General features: G+C 36.8%; 1 protein-coding gene across 1 annotated transcript in view; it reads right to left on the bottom strand.

Annotated features, from left to right (window-relative positions):
- The window catches only part of LOC111608208 (G patch domain-containing protein 8-like), a 52,934-nt gene that overhangs the window by 5,632 nt on the left and 28,570 nt on the right, over positions 1–18,732 (bottom strand). The window contains exons 3-4 of the mRNA XM_023331644.1: positions 7,403–7,540; positions 1,728–1,858 (exon numbers count right to left, since the gene is read on the bottom strand). Of these exons, the coding sequence (XP_023187412.1) occupies positions 1,728–1,858; positions 7,403–7,540 (269 nt within the window). The remainder of the gene's footprint in view (positions 1–1,727; positions 1,859–7,402; positions 7,541–18,732) is intronic.

Here is an 18,732-nt window from a genome sequence, read left to right on the forward strand (position 1 = left end):
ATATAGGCACAAACTCGTTAAAATAAAATGGAATTAAATGACAGCAGAGAACCATTTTAAGTCAGAAGTTTGAAATGATAAAATCTCTGGAAGAATGGTGCAGTCCAGTTAGTTTCTTCGTGGTTCTAAATCAAGGTAATTAATGTCCAAAGTGATACGCCAAAAGCAAACCAGAGCACACCCTTGCAACTTCAGGACAGGCTTAACTAATGCCACCCTTGCCAAGTTATTTATATTTATTAGGGGCATGAGAAATAATCATGCTAATGTTTGGCCTGCTTTACTCAATCATGAGCAAGCATAGGAATGCATATATTATATATGAAACAATTAGAAGGTAAAAAATCTCACAACATTACACAGATCCCCTTTTCAGTTGTGATATACAGTTGTGTTAAAAAGAAAACAGTGCATTTAAAAAGGGAGAATTCCCAGCATGCAAATCCATGAGGAACACTGCAGTCTGTTCCAAAGGGAAAAATAGCAGTGTCTGCAGTTTTTCTCACATTCTCAAACCATTAATGTATAAACTTAAAATTTTTTGACCATTCAGCTTTGTGAATTACTAATATTTAGTTGTTTTAAATTATTATTCATCTGTATTTGTGGTGAATGGGGTCAACCTGTGAAACATCCCTTGGCACGATAGCTGCAATGGTTTAGATGATGTTCTGGGTTATTTTATGATCTTTTGGATGAGTAATTGATCTCTCTGCTCCTGGTAAGGTTAATCAAGGTTCAACATTTTCTCCATTTACAGACAATTCCTTTCACTGTGGTGTGGTGCAGTCCCAGAGCCTTAGAAATGCCTTTTAAAACTTTCTCCGAACTTATAGATGATAGTCATTTTATTTTTCATGTGGTCTCAATTTTGTTTTTTTTTAGATTTGTGCAGGATGTGTTGCTTTTTGGCCTACTTGGTGTTGTAAGACCGGTTGTTATAAATGATTTTGGGAATCTACAGGTTTGGCAGTTATGGGAGATAGTTTTTGTGAGTAAATCTAAACCAAAAGTGTAGTTATTTACAGGTATTTCATGTTTTAACAAATCCTCAGCCTAATGGCATAATTGCCTAAGTCCTAATTTAAAGAAATAAGACTTGGGCAATTATGCTATTAGGCTAATGAAATGCAGTTTCAAGCTGTGAAAAATGAAAGATGTAAATAAAAAATTTAAATATGCTCTGAACATTGAGGCAGAAACTGATGCAATCTCAAAGGATTAATCTGACATGAATAACAAAAACAAAAGTGCAAAAGAAGTTTTTCTTTCATAGCAATGTCATCCACGTATTTCATCTGTTTCTGAAAAAAAAAAAAATTAATAGCAAAGAAAATAAACACAATCAAGATGATTATTAGGCAACGTACACTTTCAAACCTGCAGGCAAGTTTCATTTATACACTTTGTTTGCCAATATCATTAATTTTAAGTTGCTCCACTCCTCGCTCTCCTCTAAAAAAACTACATCTCCTTCACCTACAAATCATCCACTCTCCACGTGTCAGCAAGAATGTGTCTTTATGTTATATTTACTTCACCTGTGGCCTATCTAGGCCAGCTGAGTGCTCTCAAATCTGCGCTTGCATCCATCAAGTCTAAGAATCGTTGACTGGATGCGACGCACTCTAACCCCTCTGGACTCCTGCCACTGGTCTCATTACACACAGACTGCTGCAGTTGGACACACATAAACACACACGCCAACACACATTCCTCCCGCTCACCGCTGGCTTTCTTGCTGCAGCTGTGCAAGTTGGTGAAGACGCCTGAGAGCCTTCTCCTGTTTGCGCTGGTCCTTCCATGATTTTGAGGCCACGTTGCGAACAAACTCTCTGTGCTGCAGTTCCTTTAACCTCTGCGGGAAGCGGACAAATAAAAGGGGTGGGTGGTTGGGGAGGAATGAAGATGACAGAGGGAAGGAGTGAGAGAGAAATTAGTTTTGGAGGTTCTCTGCATGCAGCTGTCTTTCAAAGCTGTCAGCGAGCTCTGTTTGCAGATGTTCTCCCCCAAAGCTCATGGGCAATTAACTTCATTCAGCTTGGAGAAAAAAAGTTTTTTTTTCCTTTAACACACAGCTTGAGCCCAAAACACTACTAAACAGTGAAGAGCGTCCTACAGAAGCAGTTCACATGAAGGAGTCATTGATGCTGTTTCTGGGCTGTTTGGACGACTTTCATTTGTATTTTACTCTCTTCAAACCAACCGCACAACTTTACGTGAAATAATCAGCCACTTAGCAGCTTAGTTTTAAAAAATTGCTCCACTGATTACTGCTTTGGAAACAACCACAAATATTTGTTAGTTGTTCTCAAAAATGCCTATCAAAAATTTAAATAAAATGACAGTTAAAGAAGTCCACAACTATATAAAAAAAATGGATGGCAAATGCAGAATAAAAAATATTTATTAAAAGCAGAACAAAAATGACATTCAATTAAAGCTAACTCGGATATGAAGTAATCCAACAGGAGCACAGCAGAATAGCAGCTTTCTGTTCCCTTAAAGTCTTGACATGTTTTGGTATTTTATTTTCTAAGAAGTTACTTTCTTTTCTTTTTGATGGTCTGCTCTGAGCATTTTTCACAGTGTGCTTCTTTATTGCTTTTTGCTTCATAATGCCACCTTACTTTGACCACAGCACAGACATTGTACATCTGCTGACCATAATTTAAGGGTGGTGTTAAATGATTACTTTTTTTTGGTGAAGACAATTGTTTAAGCTTAAGCTTTGATGCAGAGCCAGTTACATACAGTCCATATCAAATCAGGTATAACACAATGCAATCAAATCTACTTTATCATGAAATCACAAATGGCAACAGACCAACTGTAGTTCTGCTGAGATTAAATGACAAATACTAAATAACTGACTTCTAAAGACAACTGGTTGCCCTAAATTGTATCAAAGTGAAAGTCTTGCATACTTGAAGCTTAATTAGATTTTTATTTGTAAATTTTTTTTTTTTAAAGCTATCCTTTTTTCTGCTTCATGATTAGAACTCTTTGTGATACTCTTCAAAATTGAATTTCAACAAAATACATTGAAGTTTGTGGTTATAATATGAGAAATTATATATATAAAAAAAAAGAGTTCCTTCCTTTCATTTTTCCCCTGAGGAGAGAACAATATTCTCATTATATGATTAGCTTACCTAAAAAAAGAATCTCCAGCTTTGTAAATGGTTTATCTTCACATGCGGACAGCCTACATCAGGCAGTAAAACTCTAAAAGGTCACTATGCTCTATAATGCATTTTAAAGCCATATCGGGGAATCAAAACTGTTTTTGGAGAGGAAGACATAATTTGTTCAGTGCTCTTAGAGGAGAAAAAAAAACATGCTTGCTTAAAATGTTGTGCTGTCAGGTTTTGAGGGTTTTTACGGATTTTGAAGGGCTTAAAATAGACTTCTTCATTATTCCTGCACATTGAATAAAAGTGCTAAAGGGGAACAAGTGACTTACAATGTATTGCCAAAAGGGCTTTGACAAACATCTGTATGTGGGAGTGAGATGAGGCATCATCTCTGCTTGTTTGGTAATGTCAAACAGATCAAAACAAATGCAAGAGGTGGGGGGAAAAATTAAGTGTTTTTTTTTTAATGTGGCAAGTTAATTAACTTGGTCATGTCTATGTGGGTGATATTGTGTGTTACAAGATTGTGTATTTATGCGAGGGTATTTATGTGAAGCTGTAGCAATGGGTGCACTGGTTCTTCCAGGGAAACAATGATTCATGCCCCTCACTCCGGTTTCCTTTTCTGACATGCTTTAATCCTTCTTTTATCCATGCTTGGCAGGTGTGTGTGTGCACAGACTTTTTGTCTCCATGTACGTTTGAAGGGTAGGGATGCGACTCAGGAGTTTGGGAATAGATGCAACCTTGTGCACTGCTTTTTCTCTTGCTTTCCAGTATATTTTATTTTTTCTTCTCTGTGAACTCAGGGTTTGTTTATCTTATGTATTTGTGAATTGAATGTTGAGGTGTAATTTTCAACAGGATTACGCCAGATGTACTTTTAGATTGTGTCACACTTATTATCTGCCCATACAATATGTATCGTACACATGCACTCATCAGATTAGCTCCTCACTCATCAGATTTATTTATATACTCACTCATTTTTGCAAGCTGGATCTAATGCAGGAGCTGACAGTTGTCAGGTTAATCTCAGCTGAGTCTTACACAAGCTGGTGTCTTTTTACATTATCGAGTGATGCTTAACCTCCCACTCTGCGCTCACTGACGATAGCTCTGTGTATATGCCACTAGGACTGCGGGTTTTAGATCTCTGATGCATGTGGATGCCTGAGCGGTGTGGATGTTCGTCATTTGTGTGGCTGCGAGCGGTTATGATGCCAAGCTTATTCTTTGGCTATTATTAATCATGCTGATTTAAAGAGGCGTATATGATGAACGACTGTGGTTGGTTTAAAAAAAAAAAAAAGAAGCAAGAAAGGAGAAAGAAAAGATCAAAGTTTCTGCACTGTTTGTAGCAATCAGTAATTTAAACAGACCAGTCTATGAGAGAACAAATATATGAGGACAAATACCTAATGCTCTTCTCTTATAAAAACAATGCATGTAAACTAGTACTTTGCAAGCACAGAGTCCTTTAGTAATAAGTAGAATCCAATGAAATCTATTGGGAACTTACTAAAATAGACAAAGAAGAGAAAGAGAGTAAGGTGGTTAAAGCAATAACTAAACAAAACCTACAGCTGATGGACAATTTTAAAACCAACATCCCCTGTTTTAATAAAAAAAAGCGTATAGATATGAAAAACTACATTATTACAATTAGTCACAACTTTTATGCAATGCAACATCTGAGAATAAAGCCTACATTTCTATTTTTCTTTTTTTTTTGTTAAGCTGTTTTTTTTGCAATGCCCTTCTGGAATTTTCCTCAACTAAAAAATTGCACATGATTTACAGAAAGTGGTTAGGACAAATGAGTACTTTTTTGTTAAAGTCTTTGCATAATCATACATTCATTACACAACCTTTTGTTCATTAAAGCAATGACTGATGGGGAACCTTTAGGTGTTTTTGTGGAGGTGGAGCTCCAACATCTAGCATATTTAATATGTTTTTTTTTTTTGTTCACTCCTTACCTGTTAAAGTGGACAAGAATGTTAGTTTTGTAGTTGCAATAACTAAAGGTTAACCTCAAAACTCTTTGCTCTCTAATAATAAAAATGTCTCATTATTTCTTTTAGCCATCTGGCTGAGGTATGTCACCTTTCTGACTTCTGAAATAATTTAATATGCACAGTGATAGAACTCAAAGGATTGGGCAAAAGTTACACGGTGGAAGCATTTAGGCACATACATTACTGGTTTTTGACTCTTAATTTGTTTACATCATGAAGACCCAAATTTGACAAATTCATTTCAAACACTTCCCCTGGTCCAGAATTTTAGATTTGTACTAATGTTTTATTTTTTATGTTAATTTGTATGTGTTTTGTGGTGTCAACACGTTTAAGAAACACTCAATTATGGATGAGTCAAAGTTGGTTCCAATCCACTTGGAGAACATAAGGGGTGATAGTTTTGGAAGGCATTAGAGGAGACATGCTAATAGGCTGATTTATTTTTTCTCCCCCCAAAAAATAAATGCAATGTATAAAAGATCAATGCATATAATCAGCATTAAAGGCTGATAGGGCCCTGGATTCAGATATATTTACCCTGGAATCGATGACTAGAAAAAGGAGACAAAGCAAACGCAATCAGCTTCCATTCACCAAAGCCAATACTCCTGCAGGGAAACTGTCTTCAACTAGAATTTCATCTGTTTGCTCTGCAGGCAGAGAGTACATGCATCCTCTTTTTTTCTGCATGTGTGTGTGGAGGTGGGGGTGTCCATGTGTGTGTTCACACAGCACCCCTAGCTGCTGTCAGCTCAGTGCCGCATGCAGCTCGTTTCATGTGCCTGCCGTCGGCTAAAACAAAGCATTAACATTGGCCTGCAGTTGCCTCAATTCATTTCCAAAGAACAATGACAGAAGAGGAAAGGCCCCTACTCAATGTTTATTTCATGATGCACAGTGTGGGCGTTCAGAAGTGGGAAGCGCTTTGGCTTGGTTGAGAGATCGCCTTGTGTTTGCGGACAAGTGTACAAGGGTAAATGCATGTCTGAGCGCTTTAGCGTGCAAGTATATGTCTTGGCATGACAAGAGATAGCTTTAGGAGAATGGGCTATCAGCAGAACCTTCAGCTTGTTAGTCCAAACTGGAGGTGAAGTGGATGTAGAAGGAGGAGAAAACCTTTTTCTAGTGGTCCAATGGCTTCAACTTGTCCAAATCAGAATAACAAAGCTGTGCTTTAGCCATGATTATTAATGATGCTTATTTGTTTTTTTCAAGAAAGCATAAAGTGATGGAAGAATAAATAATATGCATTCTTGTGTACTAGATGCATAGAAATTAGTTGTTTTAAAATTTAGGCTTGAGGGGAAGAAGGGAATATTCTTGTATAATAGACTTGTGGCTTAATAACTTTACATATTATTATGTTTTTGTATTCCAGTTGTTTTGATAACAGTTTATTTATCAATTGTTTGAACTATTTTTCATTCAACTTTAACAGTTTACTCTTTGGAGCTCTTCTTTTCAGCTCAAGTTCATCACAAGAGAAGACTAAAGTTTTCTCTTTTTGTTCTGCAGGAAATAGGACAAACCAGCAGAGTGATTATGAAAGATGGTGAAGAGCTGGATCTCAGTTAAAGGGCCAGCTCATAAAATAAGACTGGGATATATGCAAAAAATGTGCTAAAGTTGGAGTTGCCCTTTCTTGTAAGCAGCTATAGAACGGACGCCCTAAATGTACCTATAAACAATTAAGAGATGCAGGGATGGAAACTAAAGATTGTAGTGTGATGTGCTTTAGACCTAAGGGGGATTAATGTTTATATAAAGCAATAGCTTAATGTTTTTTTCCCTATTTAGGGTTTGAAGATTTCAGTTGTCAAAAATATTTTAATAAAGTACAATTATAACATATATTTCCAATATGGCAATATTGTTAAGTCTGTTATGTTTTATTATGCATCTCAACTACTTTACACTTAATTATTTTCGAGTTCTTTCATCAAAGCAAAGCAAATCTTTTACTTGATTAATACAAAAAATATAAATCCTAAGAATAAATTCTGCAACACTTTGTATAGTAGATGAGAGAGAAAGAAGCGCTACAGTTGTCACACTCTTTCTGCTGGGAAACAACCAATTGGGCAGACTGTCATAGTAATAATAGCACAGCTTTCCATCAGCACGTAAAAATGCTATAGTAACACATCCAAATTCTACTCTAGGAAATAAAAAATGACGCCTATTTGTTTGTCTATATATTGCCAGATCGAGTGCAAGTGTGCCAGGTGCATCTTTCTGTACCTGCTTGTGCGCGTGGTCGTAGGAGTTGATGTGGTTGTCAAACTCCTGATGTCTCAGGTACTGCTTGTCACACAGTTCGCAGTAGAAAAGTGATTTCAGATCCTCGACCGAGCAACCCAAAGCCCTCTCCGTGCACTCCTGGAGGGAGAAAGATAGAAACATTCAAAATGAGAGCATAAGGGGTTAGAGGGGCATAGAGAGTGAGAAGTGGAGCGAATGGCAGACTGTTATCCATTTACAGCGAATCTGCATCCCAGAGACATCAGCAATAATAGCCTCTACATGAGCTCTGCATAAAACTGTTAAACGACATCCTATTAAAGAGAGTTGCCTTTACTGGCACTGCTGGAGGCTGAACAAAGACTCTGAATCCCCATGCTTATGGCAGCTTGAGCCTGGGGGTAGACATTTAACACAGCCACAATAATATTAAACCTCCGTATGTACCGTGATGGCAAATACGGAGAGTCCGACTGTGGAGGAAATAACATTGGATAGACAGGAAGCATAGCCATCTGAATAGTACAATTTAGACTTCTGTACAGCGGGAAAATCTTGGATATGTAGAAAAAAAGTTTCAATGCACACAAACGGGTAGGCAGAATAGCACAAGGACGGAGACATACACACAGTCACACATGTGCTGTTTAAATGGCATATGGACCCAAGGGGATAAATTGCCTGTCTGCATGCTCGCATCAGCCAGCAGGCCTTCTTGGACCCAGAACCTTGCACAGTGCTGTCTGTGTACAATAGGTGTGTGCACTTGTTTGTGTACTGCTGTGTCTGTGTGTGTATGCATGTGTTGAGGTGTGTGTGCATTCATGCCATGCTCTGCTTCAGAATGTAATTTCCCTGAGGCTAGGGGCTGCCAATAAACACTATTGAATTCTGTTCTACACTGACATGATGGGAATTTAATTTGAGGTTGTCACTTCTTTCTCTCATACTGCCCTTTTTCCTTCCCTCTGTCCATTCTCTTCCTCCTCAAATTCCCCAGTCTTTTTTTATGCTCCTCCTTTCAGTCAATTAATTTTTTCTTTACTTCTCTTCTCCCTTTTATTTGCTCTATTTCCATGTTTCTTACTTCCTGGTGCTCTTCTTTTCTGTTTGTGAAGTCTTGGGTCATTCAGTGAGAGATTCTTTTGGCACCAATTGACTTCGGTAAACACCAGTTCAGACTCCAGAAACTGGGCACAGTTATGTATCAAAAATATTTTGTACACGTGAAGCAAGCCTTGTTACCTTGTAGAATAAAATGTCTGAGAAAGACGGGTTTGTGTATTTGTAGAGAAGCATGTATGAGTGTTCAAACAACTCGTGTTTACGATATAGTCCTGTGTAGTCTGTGAATCTCTTTCTCAACCTGATCAGACGCCTGAAGGGGATGAATTAAAACAGCTGATGTTGCATTCATAGATGGTGCTGATCCAATTGAATATCAGTCTTAGACTCAATACTGAGGTCATTTTTGGATTGGATATCGGACTGAGGCCACCAATCTACCTGCAAATCCAGACTCCGTTGTTTTTTGCGACTGTTCATGTTTTGACTGATAATACTCTGGAAGTGTATGTAGTCAAAAAATTGTTGCACTTAAAATGCATATAATCAGATGTTTCAAAGACATAAATGGAAATATATTTTTTAAATTTGACAAGTTACTAAAGTTTCAAGCTAAGGCAGAGTCAGTAATGGCAGCCTGCAGTGAGTTGACAATTTGTAGCTGCAGAATGAAAAATATGCTGAGCATCAATTTCTAGAATAACTGGAGATATTTTTTGTCTTGCAGGCAAAACACAGGACAGATATTCGCTATGTATTTTGTGCAAATAGAGTAGATAAAGTTCTCTGAACTTGCTAGAAGACAGAAAGTGGCTTTATTTAGTGTTTTTTTTATTTATTTTACTTTCATTTGCCATAAATCATAACAGATTTGGAAATATCAATACTACGGAAAACCTTTACCTAAGGTGGGTTCTTTAAAATGTTTAAATTACATAGAGATTCCTGCAAGACTTAGCAACCTTAATGGTTCTATCTATGCAATCTGTCAGGGAAGTGGTTGCAGTCCAGAAAGATGGTGCTCTGTGTGGCTCACAGATTGTTCTATGGGGTTAGATTATCCTGAGCTATCTCTCTAGCTATGCTGCTATAAGCTTAGGCTGCTAGCAGACCAAATTATCACTTTTCTTCACTCTGCTACTGCCGTCTTCTACTCTTCAATTTGTATTATTTGCTGTTAATTCATATGCTAAACTTTACTTTTTCTCTCAGTTTTTTTTCTTTATATGTAAGCTACACTGGTTTGGCATTCGGTTTTGGCTGCGGTCCTTTCCTCTTGGAGTATATCGACTGAAATAATGCTGCCAGCAACTAAATATTCTCTCTCTGCTATAAACTTTTTACCTTTCATTAACATAGAATTAACTACTATGTCTGTCAATCTGTTGCTTTTTTGAGTATTCTGCTTTGTCCTCTTAAACCCTCAATCATGGCAGATGGCTGCTTGTACAGAGCCAGGTCCTTGTGGAGGTTTCTTGCTTTTAACAGGGAGGTTTTCCTCTCCACTGTCGCTACATACATGCATGGTAGGAGGAACTGCTACAGATTTAATGACATAATGCAAGCGATTGGCTACCGTCTACTGCTGGGTTTCCTTAGACAGAAAATGTTTTAAGCTAATTTGAATAATGAACTGAACTTAAACACTGTTTGATAAGTAGGATTAATTGAAATGTATATGATTGAGCCAAATTACTTTTGTAATAAAGTGCCTTGAGATGATGTGTTATGAATTGGTGCTGTATAAATAAACTGAATTAAATTGAACAGAATACACCAATTCTGTTCAATATACTCTAAAACCTTAAATTCTCAGGTATTACATTCTGCAAAGCTACAAAGCTTAAGTACAAAATCCTTTTCTGCCACAAACAAGAACGCCTCCACACGTTTATCCATTTCTTTTTAACCGAATACGCACACATCATGGGAAAGACAGCTTGATCCTACCAAGGATCAGGCTGTCGGTCAGTTTCTTATAGACATAATGGGTGAAAAGTAGGGGTGGACTGACAGGACTCTTTCAGACTGAAATCAACCCTGGTGGAACTGACATATATCGATCCTTTGTCTCTTGAAGTGTGTATGTGTGTGCCATGATATTGATCTGACCTGCAAGCTTAAGTCACTTCCAGGAAATGATCCAATCACAGAGAGCAGCCTTCACAGGAGACAGACTGCAGTGATGAGGTAGAAATAATGCATGTGTTTGTGTAGATGCACATGGTTCCATGTGTACTTTCTAGAAGTATGTGAATATGATGTATTTTGGTCTGGCCTTTCCTCGGGATATACTTTAACACCGTCCTCTCACTTCCCTGCATTCTGTCAGGATAATTACTTTTAACAATGAAATATAGAGAGGAGTGTACACACGTGAAAAAAAAAAAAGGTGCGAAGGCATCAAAACGGAAAGGGGTGTATATGTGTGTGTGCACTCAAGAGTAATTTGTTTGTGTCAGCGGCACCCTGGAAAACCATTTTTCTGGTGTACACTGGAATCAAACATGAAAACTTTAATTGGCTCTGAAGACGCAAACGTCTTGTGATTTCTAACCCTTACCCCGCACGCTGATGCGCTTAAACCCATTTATAGAACTACATCAGCAGTAGGAGCATCCTAACACACACTGAAGCTTGTCCAATAATACACAGTCTGTCAACCTGAAATGCCAGAGCCAAATTAATCTTGACCTCAATTTTCCTCACTAGTGTAAATCTATTCTCATCTAAGCTACATTGATATATTTGCAGGCTTGAATGGACATTGAATGTGTCATGTTTTCTGATTATTTTTGCAGGCTTCTGAATGTTAATCTGCTTCAATATTACTTGTTTTTTTTTTCTTATCTGGAGTCTGTCGAGGAAATGACACTTTAATTTCTGAAACTGACATGAATAAGAGTCATCACTGACCCTAACCAAAGTATCTGAAAAGATGCATGTCATTTAATATTTTCAGGTGACGTGTAAAAGAACGGCTCCTGCTTGTTTTACTGAGATAATCAGTCAGTCATCGCAAGTGTTGGCAGGACACTAATGACACACAGAGACAAAAATACGCTGATGTATTTCTGGGAATTTTCACAACTGCAACTGCATTAGCACTATTTAACTTAATTTAGACTAAATTAAGTATGATTTTACTTAATTTTTCAGGATTAGTAATCTTTCAATAGCATGGGATGTGGTGGTGGTTCAGTATATAGAACCACCACCACAGAAACTAAAAGATTTTTAGTAAAAATGAGAAGTTAATTGTGCTGTTAGAGAGGTTATGAAGATAATTCAGCAGCAGTGAAAAGTACAAAAACATCATAGTTGGTCATTAGCTAAGGTTTTGACAGTATTTAAAACATGCAAAGGACAAATTTTCACTTATTGTGCCTGATTTTGTTCAACTTAGTATTAGCACCTCAGTACAGTTGCTTATTTGATGCCGGTGTTGCCAGGGGATGTTCCTTTAACATTTGTGATTATTACCTACAATAATTATAAGTTGCATCATTAAAATTAACTGTATATATTCAACATGTGCTGTCTTTACATTCTTATTTTATAAAATAAATATCAGGCAAGGGTGTCTAACTCCAGTTTGTAAGAGTCTGCATACTTGTTTTAAGTGCTAACAAACCTGAATCAAATGAGTGGTTAATTATGTGGTCCCTGCAGATTTTGGTGACATATAGAGAAGGTAATTCAGCCCTTAACTCAGGAGACTTATCTGAAACATGTAGGAAGAAGGCCTTTTATGGCTGGAGATTTAGCCCCGTACTTCAGTGTTTGTATGCATTGATAAATGTTTAGATCCTTTTATAAGTGACATTACAGAGATCATGTATTGCAAAAACCATTGGGTCACTTGCCTTTCCACATACATGAACTTTATTTGACCTACCATTTTTATTACAAAGGCTTTAATATGATGTTGGCCCAGAGACACATCTACTGGATTCCCAGATAGATTGCTGCTCTAGAGGCCAGTGGCAGTGTGCTTTACACCTCTGTCTGTCACTTTGCATTGCACTTGGAGATGTATGGCTTGGATGCAGTTGCTCGGCAATGGTAACACATCCATCAAGCTCTCTACACACTGTTCCTGAGATAATTTCTTTCCTGAGATACTGTAATTCCAAGGCCACATGAAGTTTCTCCCACTTTGTTATAATACCACTAACAGGTCATGATGGGATATTTACTTGCAATGAAACTTTATGACTGAAAATATTTTAAAGGTGGTATCCTAACCTAACATGGTATCATGCTGGGATTCATTGACACTCCCAGAGAGCAAGCCATTCTTTTGCAAATATTTGTAGAAGCAGTCTGCATGTGTAGGTGGTGCATGTTATGCATGTGTGGCCACGGGAGGTGTAGGAACATGTTAATTCGATGATTTGGAAGGATGACCTTTGGCAATGTAGTGTTTATCTCACAAGTTACTGGACTAAAGTAGTGTGTTGGCAATTTCAGTTTGAGTCTTTTAAATTTGATCAAATTAGCTAAAGCTGGGAGCTCATACCTTCTACCATTCTGAGTTTTAATTTACGTTTTCCACAAATGAACTGTAATGAGACTCTTCTGCCTAAGGTTAGGGAACATTTACAAATTATAACTTTATAGCTTGATTTCAGCATAATCTAAACTGTCATTAAGCTGTGGCAGAAACAGTCCATAATCAAATAAAAATATTAAAATATAAAAGTAACAATAAAAATAAAGTGAATAACATTTTTGTCCTTTGGGGGTTTGTTTTCTGCTTTTGGGTGTTTTAAAAACTGGTGATGTTTTAGGTCAAATATATTCCTGTAAATCCTTAAAGGTTTGCAAACTGTGAAGCACCACTGTACGCTAAGCCCTTACAAGTAAAGATGAGGTGTAATCCCTATCCCTTTCCACCCCATGGACTTAAAAAAAGAGGCTTGTGATAAGGATACACAGTATTATGTGTTCTGCCTATCAAAGGGGTCCTTGGGGAAACCTCCAGGCAAAACTGAAGTCATTCATCTCATGAAGTACCATCTTCTTTTATCTCAAAGCCCCAGCTCATATCAGAACCAGAAACCTTTGCTTTATTTGGGAGATAAATGCGCCTCCTTATCTGAGTAGGTTCATCTGTACCAGAGGCATCTTGAACATGGCTCTTTCACCATGTTAACACAAATGCGCTGATAATCAACATTTAGAGAGGATATGTGCTAAATGCCTGCAACATATCAGTCTGAATTCTAAAGGGCAGGTTTTCATTTCCACAACTGTCTCCTGAAGTATCCAGGAAGCTTGTCTTAGCATCAATCCAAAAGTTGACTAAATATATCTCTAGTTTCTATATGGGTATCTCTTAGGTCAGATGCAGTTATTTTATTTATTTGCATGCTAAATAAAAAAGATTTAAAAGGTTGTTAAAAAAGAAATACTTGAGAGCTGTAATATCCATACATCCTTCCTATACTGATATAAAATTGCCTTAATAATAGGGATACTTCCAGGCTCAGAATCACACATCAAATGCTTTGCAACAATCAATGTTTCAGAGAATCATTTAGAAAAAGTTTAAATGTTGCCAGGCTGAAGTACTGCATCATCATTGAAATGATCCTGATTATCTGAAAATAGACAGTCTCTGTACTCTGAGCACGCAGAGTGATGATATGACCAAATCCATCAAAGTATTTGATGGAAATTTATTGCAGCTGTTTGTAGATTCCCTCTCGAGTTCTGAATTTGGCATCTTTGTTCTTCCACTGCTCAGATCCCCCATTGAGCGGGATCCTGCCTGGGCCCCACTGAGCAAAACCATGCTGTGGCAATCATCTGTTCTCTTGATACTAATGTCTTATCTTTCAGCATTGTTAGGACTTTCTGTGGCTTTGGCTTCGGCTGCGTCCTCTCGTTCAATGTTTCTAGCACTGTGTTCCTCACCTGCTGAAAAAGATTTAATATATTTCCTCCTTTTCACTCTTTTATTACAGTTTACTGATGGTTGATCCATTTACTTTTAACCAATTAGATTTTAAAATCTAATTATGTCATTTAATCTTAGCTACACTCTTCAATAGCATTTTGTCCTTTTAAGATTTTATGTTAAGATATGAATACTTATACTTTAACAATTTGAAGACTATAGAGTTATCTAACTAGTGCATTTTATCCCTGTTGTGAAACTCATCTTACCTTTCTTTCAAAAAGTAGATATCTTACATTGGTGCTGACAGCAGACACTCCGTTTTATTGATGAAATTGTTCAATAAAATCCTAAAAAGAACTCAAAATCAAGATTGAAAATGGAAAAATCAACAACTCAAAACAGGTAAACACATTGTTTAGAAGGTTGGTTGAATCTTAATGATTAATTCACTGTATCTCTGGTTCCAAAAGTCAGGACCAGAATTGGAACAAAAGTGGGTTTTGAGATCTCCCTCAGAAATCAATCAATAAAATGGGAAAGCATGTTTATATGATTCTCAACACAATGAAGAAAAAAAAATCCAGCAGAGTAATGCTGTTTGTCCTGTCATGACATCTCTACTCAACTGTATTTCTAACATTGCTTATAGAACAGAAAGCAAAGGTCATAACTTTTGATATGCTGTTATTTTGTGGGTCGGGTTTGAAAATCACTGCAATTTATCACAAATAAACTGTTTTTTGAACTGTAATGTCAACCATTTCTCTTATTGACAGATATGACTGTAGATCTCTGACTCCACCAATTTCCAAGTAACATTTGAACATTTTACAGGAATATGAAAATAATAATACAGATTTAACTAAATGTAACCTTTGGGAAGTCAGTTAACAATTTTGTTCACTGGGGAAGGTTTAGGGAAACATTACACACAGCTGCATAAGTGGTACACCTGTGTATTTGTGGTTAGGGAGGATGTGTAAGCTCTATGAATTTGCTGGCTCAACTTCAACCTATTCTGCCTTAAGCATTCTGTATTATGAATAGAGAAAGGATATTTACCTAACATTATGTCATCAATGCCACAACTCACCACTTTTAAAAGTAAGAATGTAACTATAGGCCTTACAACCCGAATCCTGTATGTAAAATATTACTAATAATTATGTTCTGTCATGGTTGTTTTTCTTTTTAAAGAAGGAACCTGGTGAATGAGTGTTTTAATAAACAGACCTCAGGAGAGCACAGGAATAGATTTATGTAAACAGAGTACCTGACACTGATTGACAAAACTGACACAATTTAGATTGTAACCTTTTGTTTTTATTTAGGAATGTAAACCTTACTTCCCCTCTTTCCTGAAAATGTTGATAGTCTCTACATTTAATTTTTTGCTTTGACCCCTACATAGCATAACATTCCAATGGATCCAATCAGATTTTCTGATTTTTTTAAAATAGCTCTAAAGAATATAAAATATAAAGGAGTTATTAGAGAACAATCCCAGTCAAGCTAAAAAAAAAAACCTCAATGATTGGACAGCTAAATATAGCTTTGTAAAATGTTAGAAGCATTAAAACACTTTGCTATGCCATGCTAGTTTTTAAGGAAGATGAACGTATGTGAAGATGTTGGAACAAAGAAGGTATAAATATCCCCAATTTTTGTGCCTTTTTCCTTTTTTGTATAATAATGTTATACAAAAAAGGAATAATAACTCCTGGCTTTATATTAAAACAAAAGTGCTTAACATTCCTCCTTTGAGTCAATATCAGTAAGAAAAAAAAGGGTTGAGTTACCTTTTCCTTTCCAGTCTACATGACTGAGTGAATAAATTGTTATGATTTAATCAATTAAGCCTAAATAAACAATTAACATGGCTCCCACCAGCCAACTACTCTTGAGTTAAATTGCTTCTCTCATCTCACTGGACACTCTTGTTGGCTGTAATTAAATATTGAACAGTATTTTCATGGATTGCTGGACCGACCTTAGAAAAACTGAGGATTCGCTCTGGGGTCTGACATGACAGATAGTTACTGCAGCACTGTATTTTGAGAGCATTTTGCCTCCTTAATTTGATGATGTTTGGATGAGACACAGAATGGGGAAAGATCATTAAAACCATTCCCTAACGCAAATTAGATGTGACTTGAGAAGAGCGAAGCAGTTTTATTTGATGAAGAGAGCAGGGAGGACAAATAGAAAACAACATTTACACCAATTACATGATAAGATATTTCTAGATAAACACAGAATCTCATTAGAGCATCATTACAAGTAAAAAGATATTCAGAGAGAAGTGGTGAGTACAACTATTTTTTAGAAGGATGTGAATTTGCGCCTCTCCAGGCTTATTAAATATTCTGGCTTGGACATTCAGGGATGTAACTGATCAGATGGTATAATTGTTAACAGCACCCAAACATGAGTTTTAATTGCATTCTTGGTTCACTGTTAAATTCAAAACAGAGCAGAACTAGTGAAAAATAGGACAGAACAACACTCATGCATGCATAATCAATGCAGATCGAGAGTTTGGAAGAACACAGCCAATGGTTACAAATTCTCTCTGCTCAAATATAGAAACTTCCACTGAATAAAACTCCTAAAACAGAGGGTAGAAAAGAAAACAGTGGGATCTTTATGAACATTGCAACTTTTGAAGAAACTATTCTTAGAATAAATTGCAGTTGCAATGTCTCTCTGTAGACCCTGAAGTGGATTTGGTATCAATCTAAGAGTTAAATATATGATTTAAGTATACTTTATTTAGATATTTTTTTCATAAAAGCTTGTCGCCAATGCCCTTAATAGTGCTCATTAACACCTAAGAGGGGCCTGCAGTTTGTTAGTCACTCTGTTGTTCCAGAGAACAGGAATAAAACACTGCTTGTTGTTCCACAAGCCAGCATTAACATTGGAGCACAGCCAGGTACGGCAAGAAGTTATAAAAGTAGAAGTTTGAAACTCTTATTAACCATTGCTTCAAATATTTTTTTATGAATATTTATTATTCTTTTTATGTCATATGGCAAGAATTGTGATGCAAAATTACTGTTGTTAAATATAAGTAGGGCCAGATAAAAAGGTCCTTGGGCTGGACTTCGAAGTGTGTCGGTCAACTTCAGCTTCAAGCTTTATCCTTGTCTTTTCCTAAAATGCTCCCTTCCCTTTTCTCCAGCTGATTAATGATACAGGCTTCACTTAGATACAAATATTTCCTTTCTATAAATCAAACATACCTGTTGCTGGTTTTTGAAAGCTATTTAGGTGTTGAATGCAATAAATCTGGCATCAAATCACAAGAACACGTTACGTCAGATTCACAATCTCCTTGTACAATGTCAGATTTAAAGTATAATTCTGTTTGCACATTTTTATTACCAATCCAAGTGCTGCAGAAATGCTAGGTGTTGCAAAGACGTACCTGTTCACGTTCACGTACTTTAGTGGTGCACAATTAACTGCCACTTGTTCAATTATAATTCAAGAACATAAGTCCTGAATGGTATGGATTTGGTCTCTGCCAACATCTATGAGTGTTGGCATAGATGTAGAAGAAGAGAATCTGTGTAAACATACTTTAATGCACAGCTACCAATTTAAATGTCAATTCACCAAGAATGTCTAACCAAAAGCAGTTATGAAAAGCTTGCTCCTCCCAAACCATTTATTTTTGTAGTATTAATGCTTTCATTGTTAATGTTTCCTTCGACACATTAACAATAATCTGTTGGTGGGCTGTTAGACTCATTGTTAGTTTCCAAATGGTGAGGACGCAGTGACACCTAGAAGCTTTTTATTCAAATGCCTGCTGGAATACAAGCTATTTACAGGGAGCTGTTGTAATAGTTGGCTGTTAAATAAATGGAATATACTGAACCCATTTAACTGATGCATAGGCACTGGTTGCATACCTGTTCATGTATCATTACCGTTCAAAAAATTCAGTCCCAGAACCAGGCACTTTAGCAGGTGACATTTTGACTAACAGCATAACGTCACATCGCTTTGGATAGAAAAATTTTTCTTTCATTATCTTGTAAATCAAGACTGAGCTGAAAGGAATGAGGAAGAATATGAGAAGAGTCTGACAAACACAACCTGTAAACAAGAGACATTTGTCAATTCACAGAACTTCTAATTACCACTACGCCTTCTGAGAACAATTCAATAAACTATTCAGAACTGTTTATCAAGCTCAATTAAGTCTTTAATTATCTCCACCTTCAGCACTGTAATGAATAGAAACAACTCCAACTGAAGTGACGACAAAACCGTCTCCAAGCACATTTACTGTTTCACCCCCACCTGCCTCTAAAGCGTTCCTCTGATACTTTCTGTCAGACACATT

Source organism: Xiphophorus maculatus, chromosome 3 (genome assembly GCF_002775205.1).
Source record: "Xiphophorus maculatus strain JP 163 A chromosome 3, X_maculatus-5.0-male, whole genome shotgun sequence".
NCBI classification, from domain to species: Eukaryota; Metazoa; Chordata; class Actinopteri; order Cyprinodontiformes; family Poeciliidae; genus Xiphophorus; species Xiphophorus maculatus.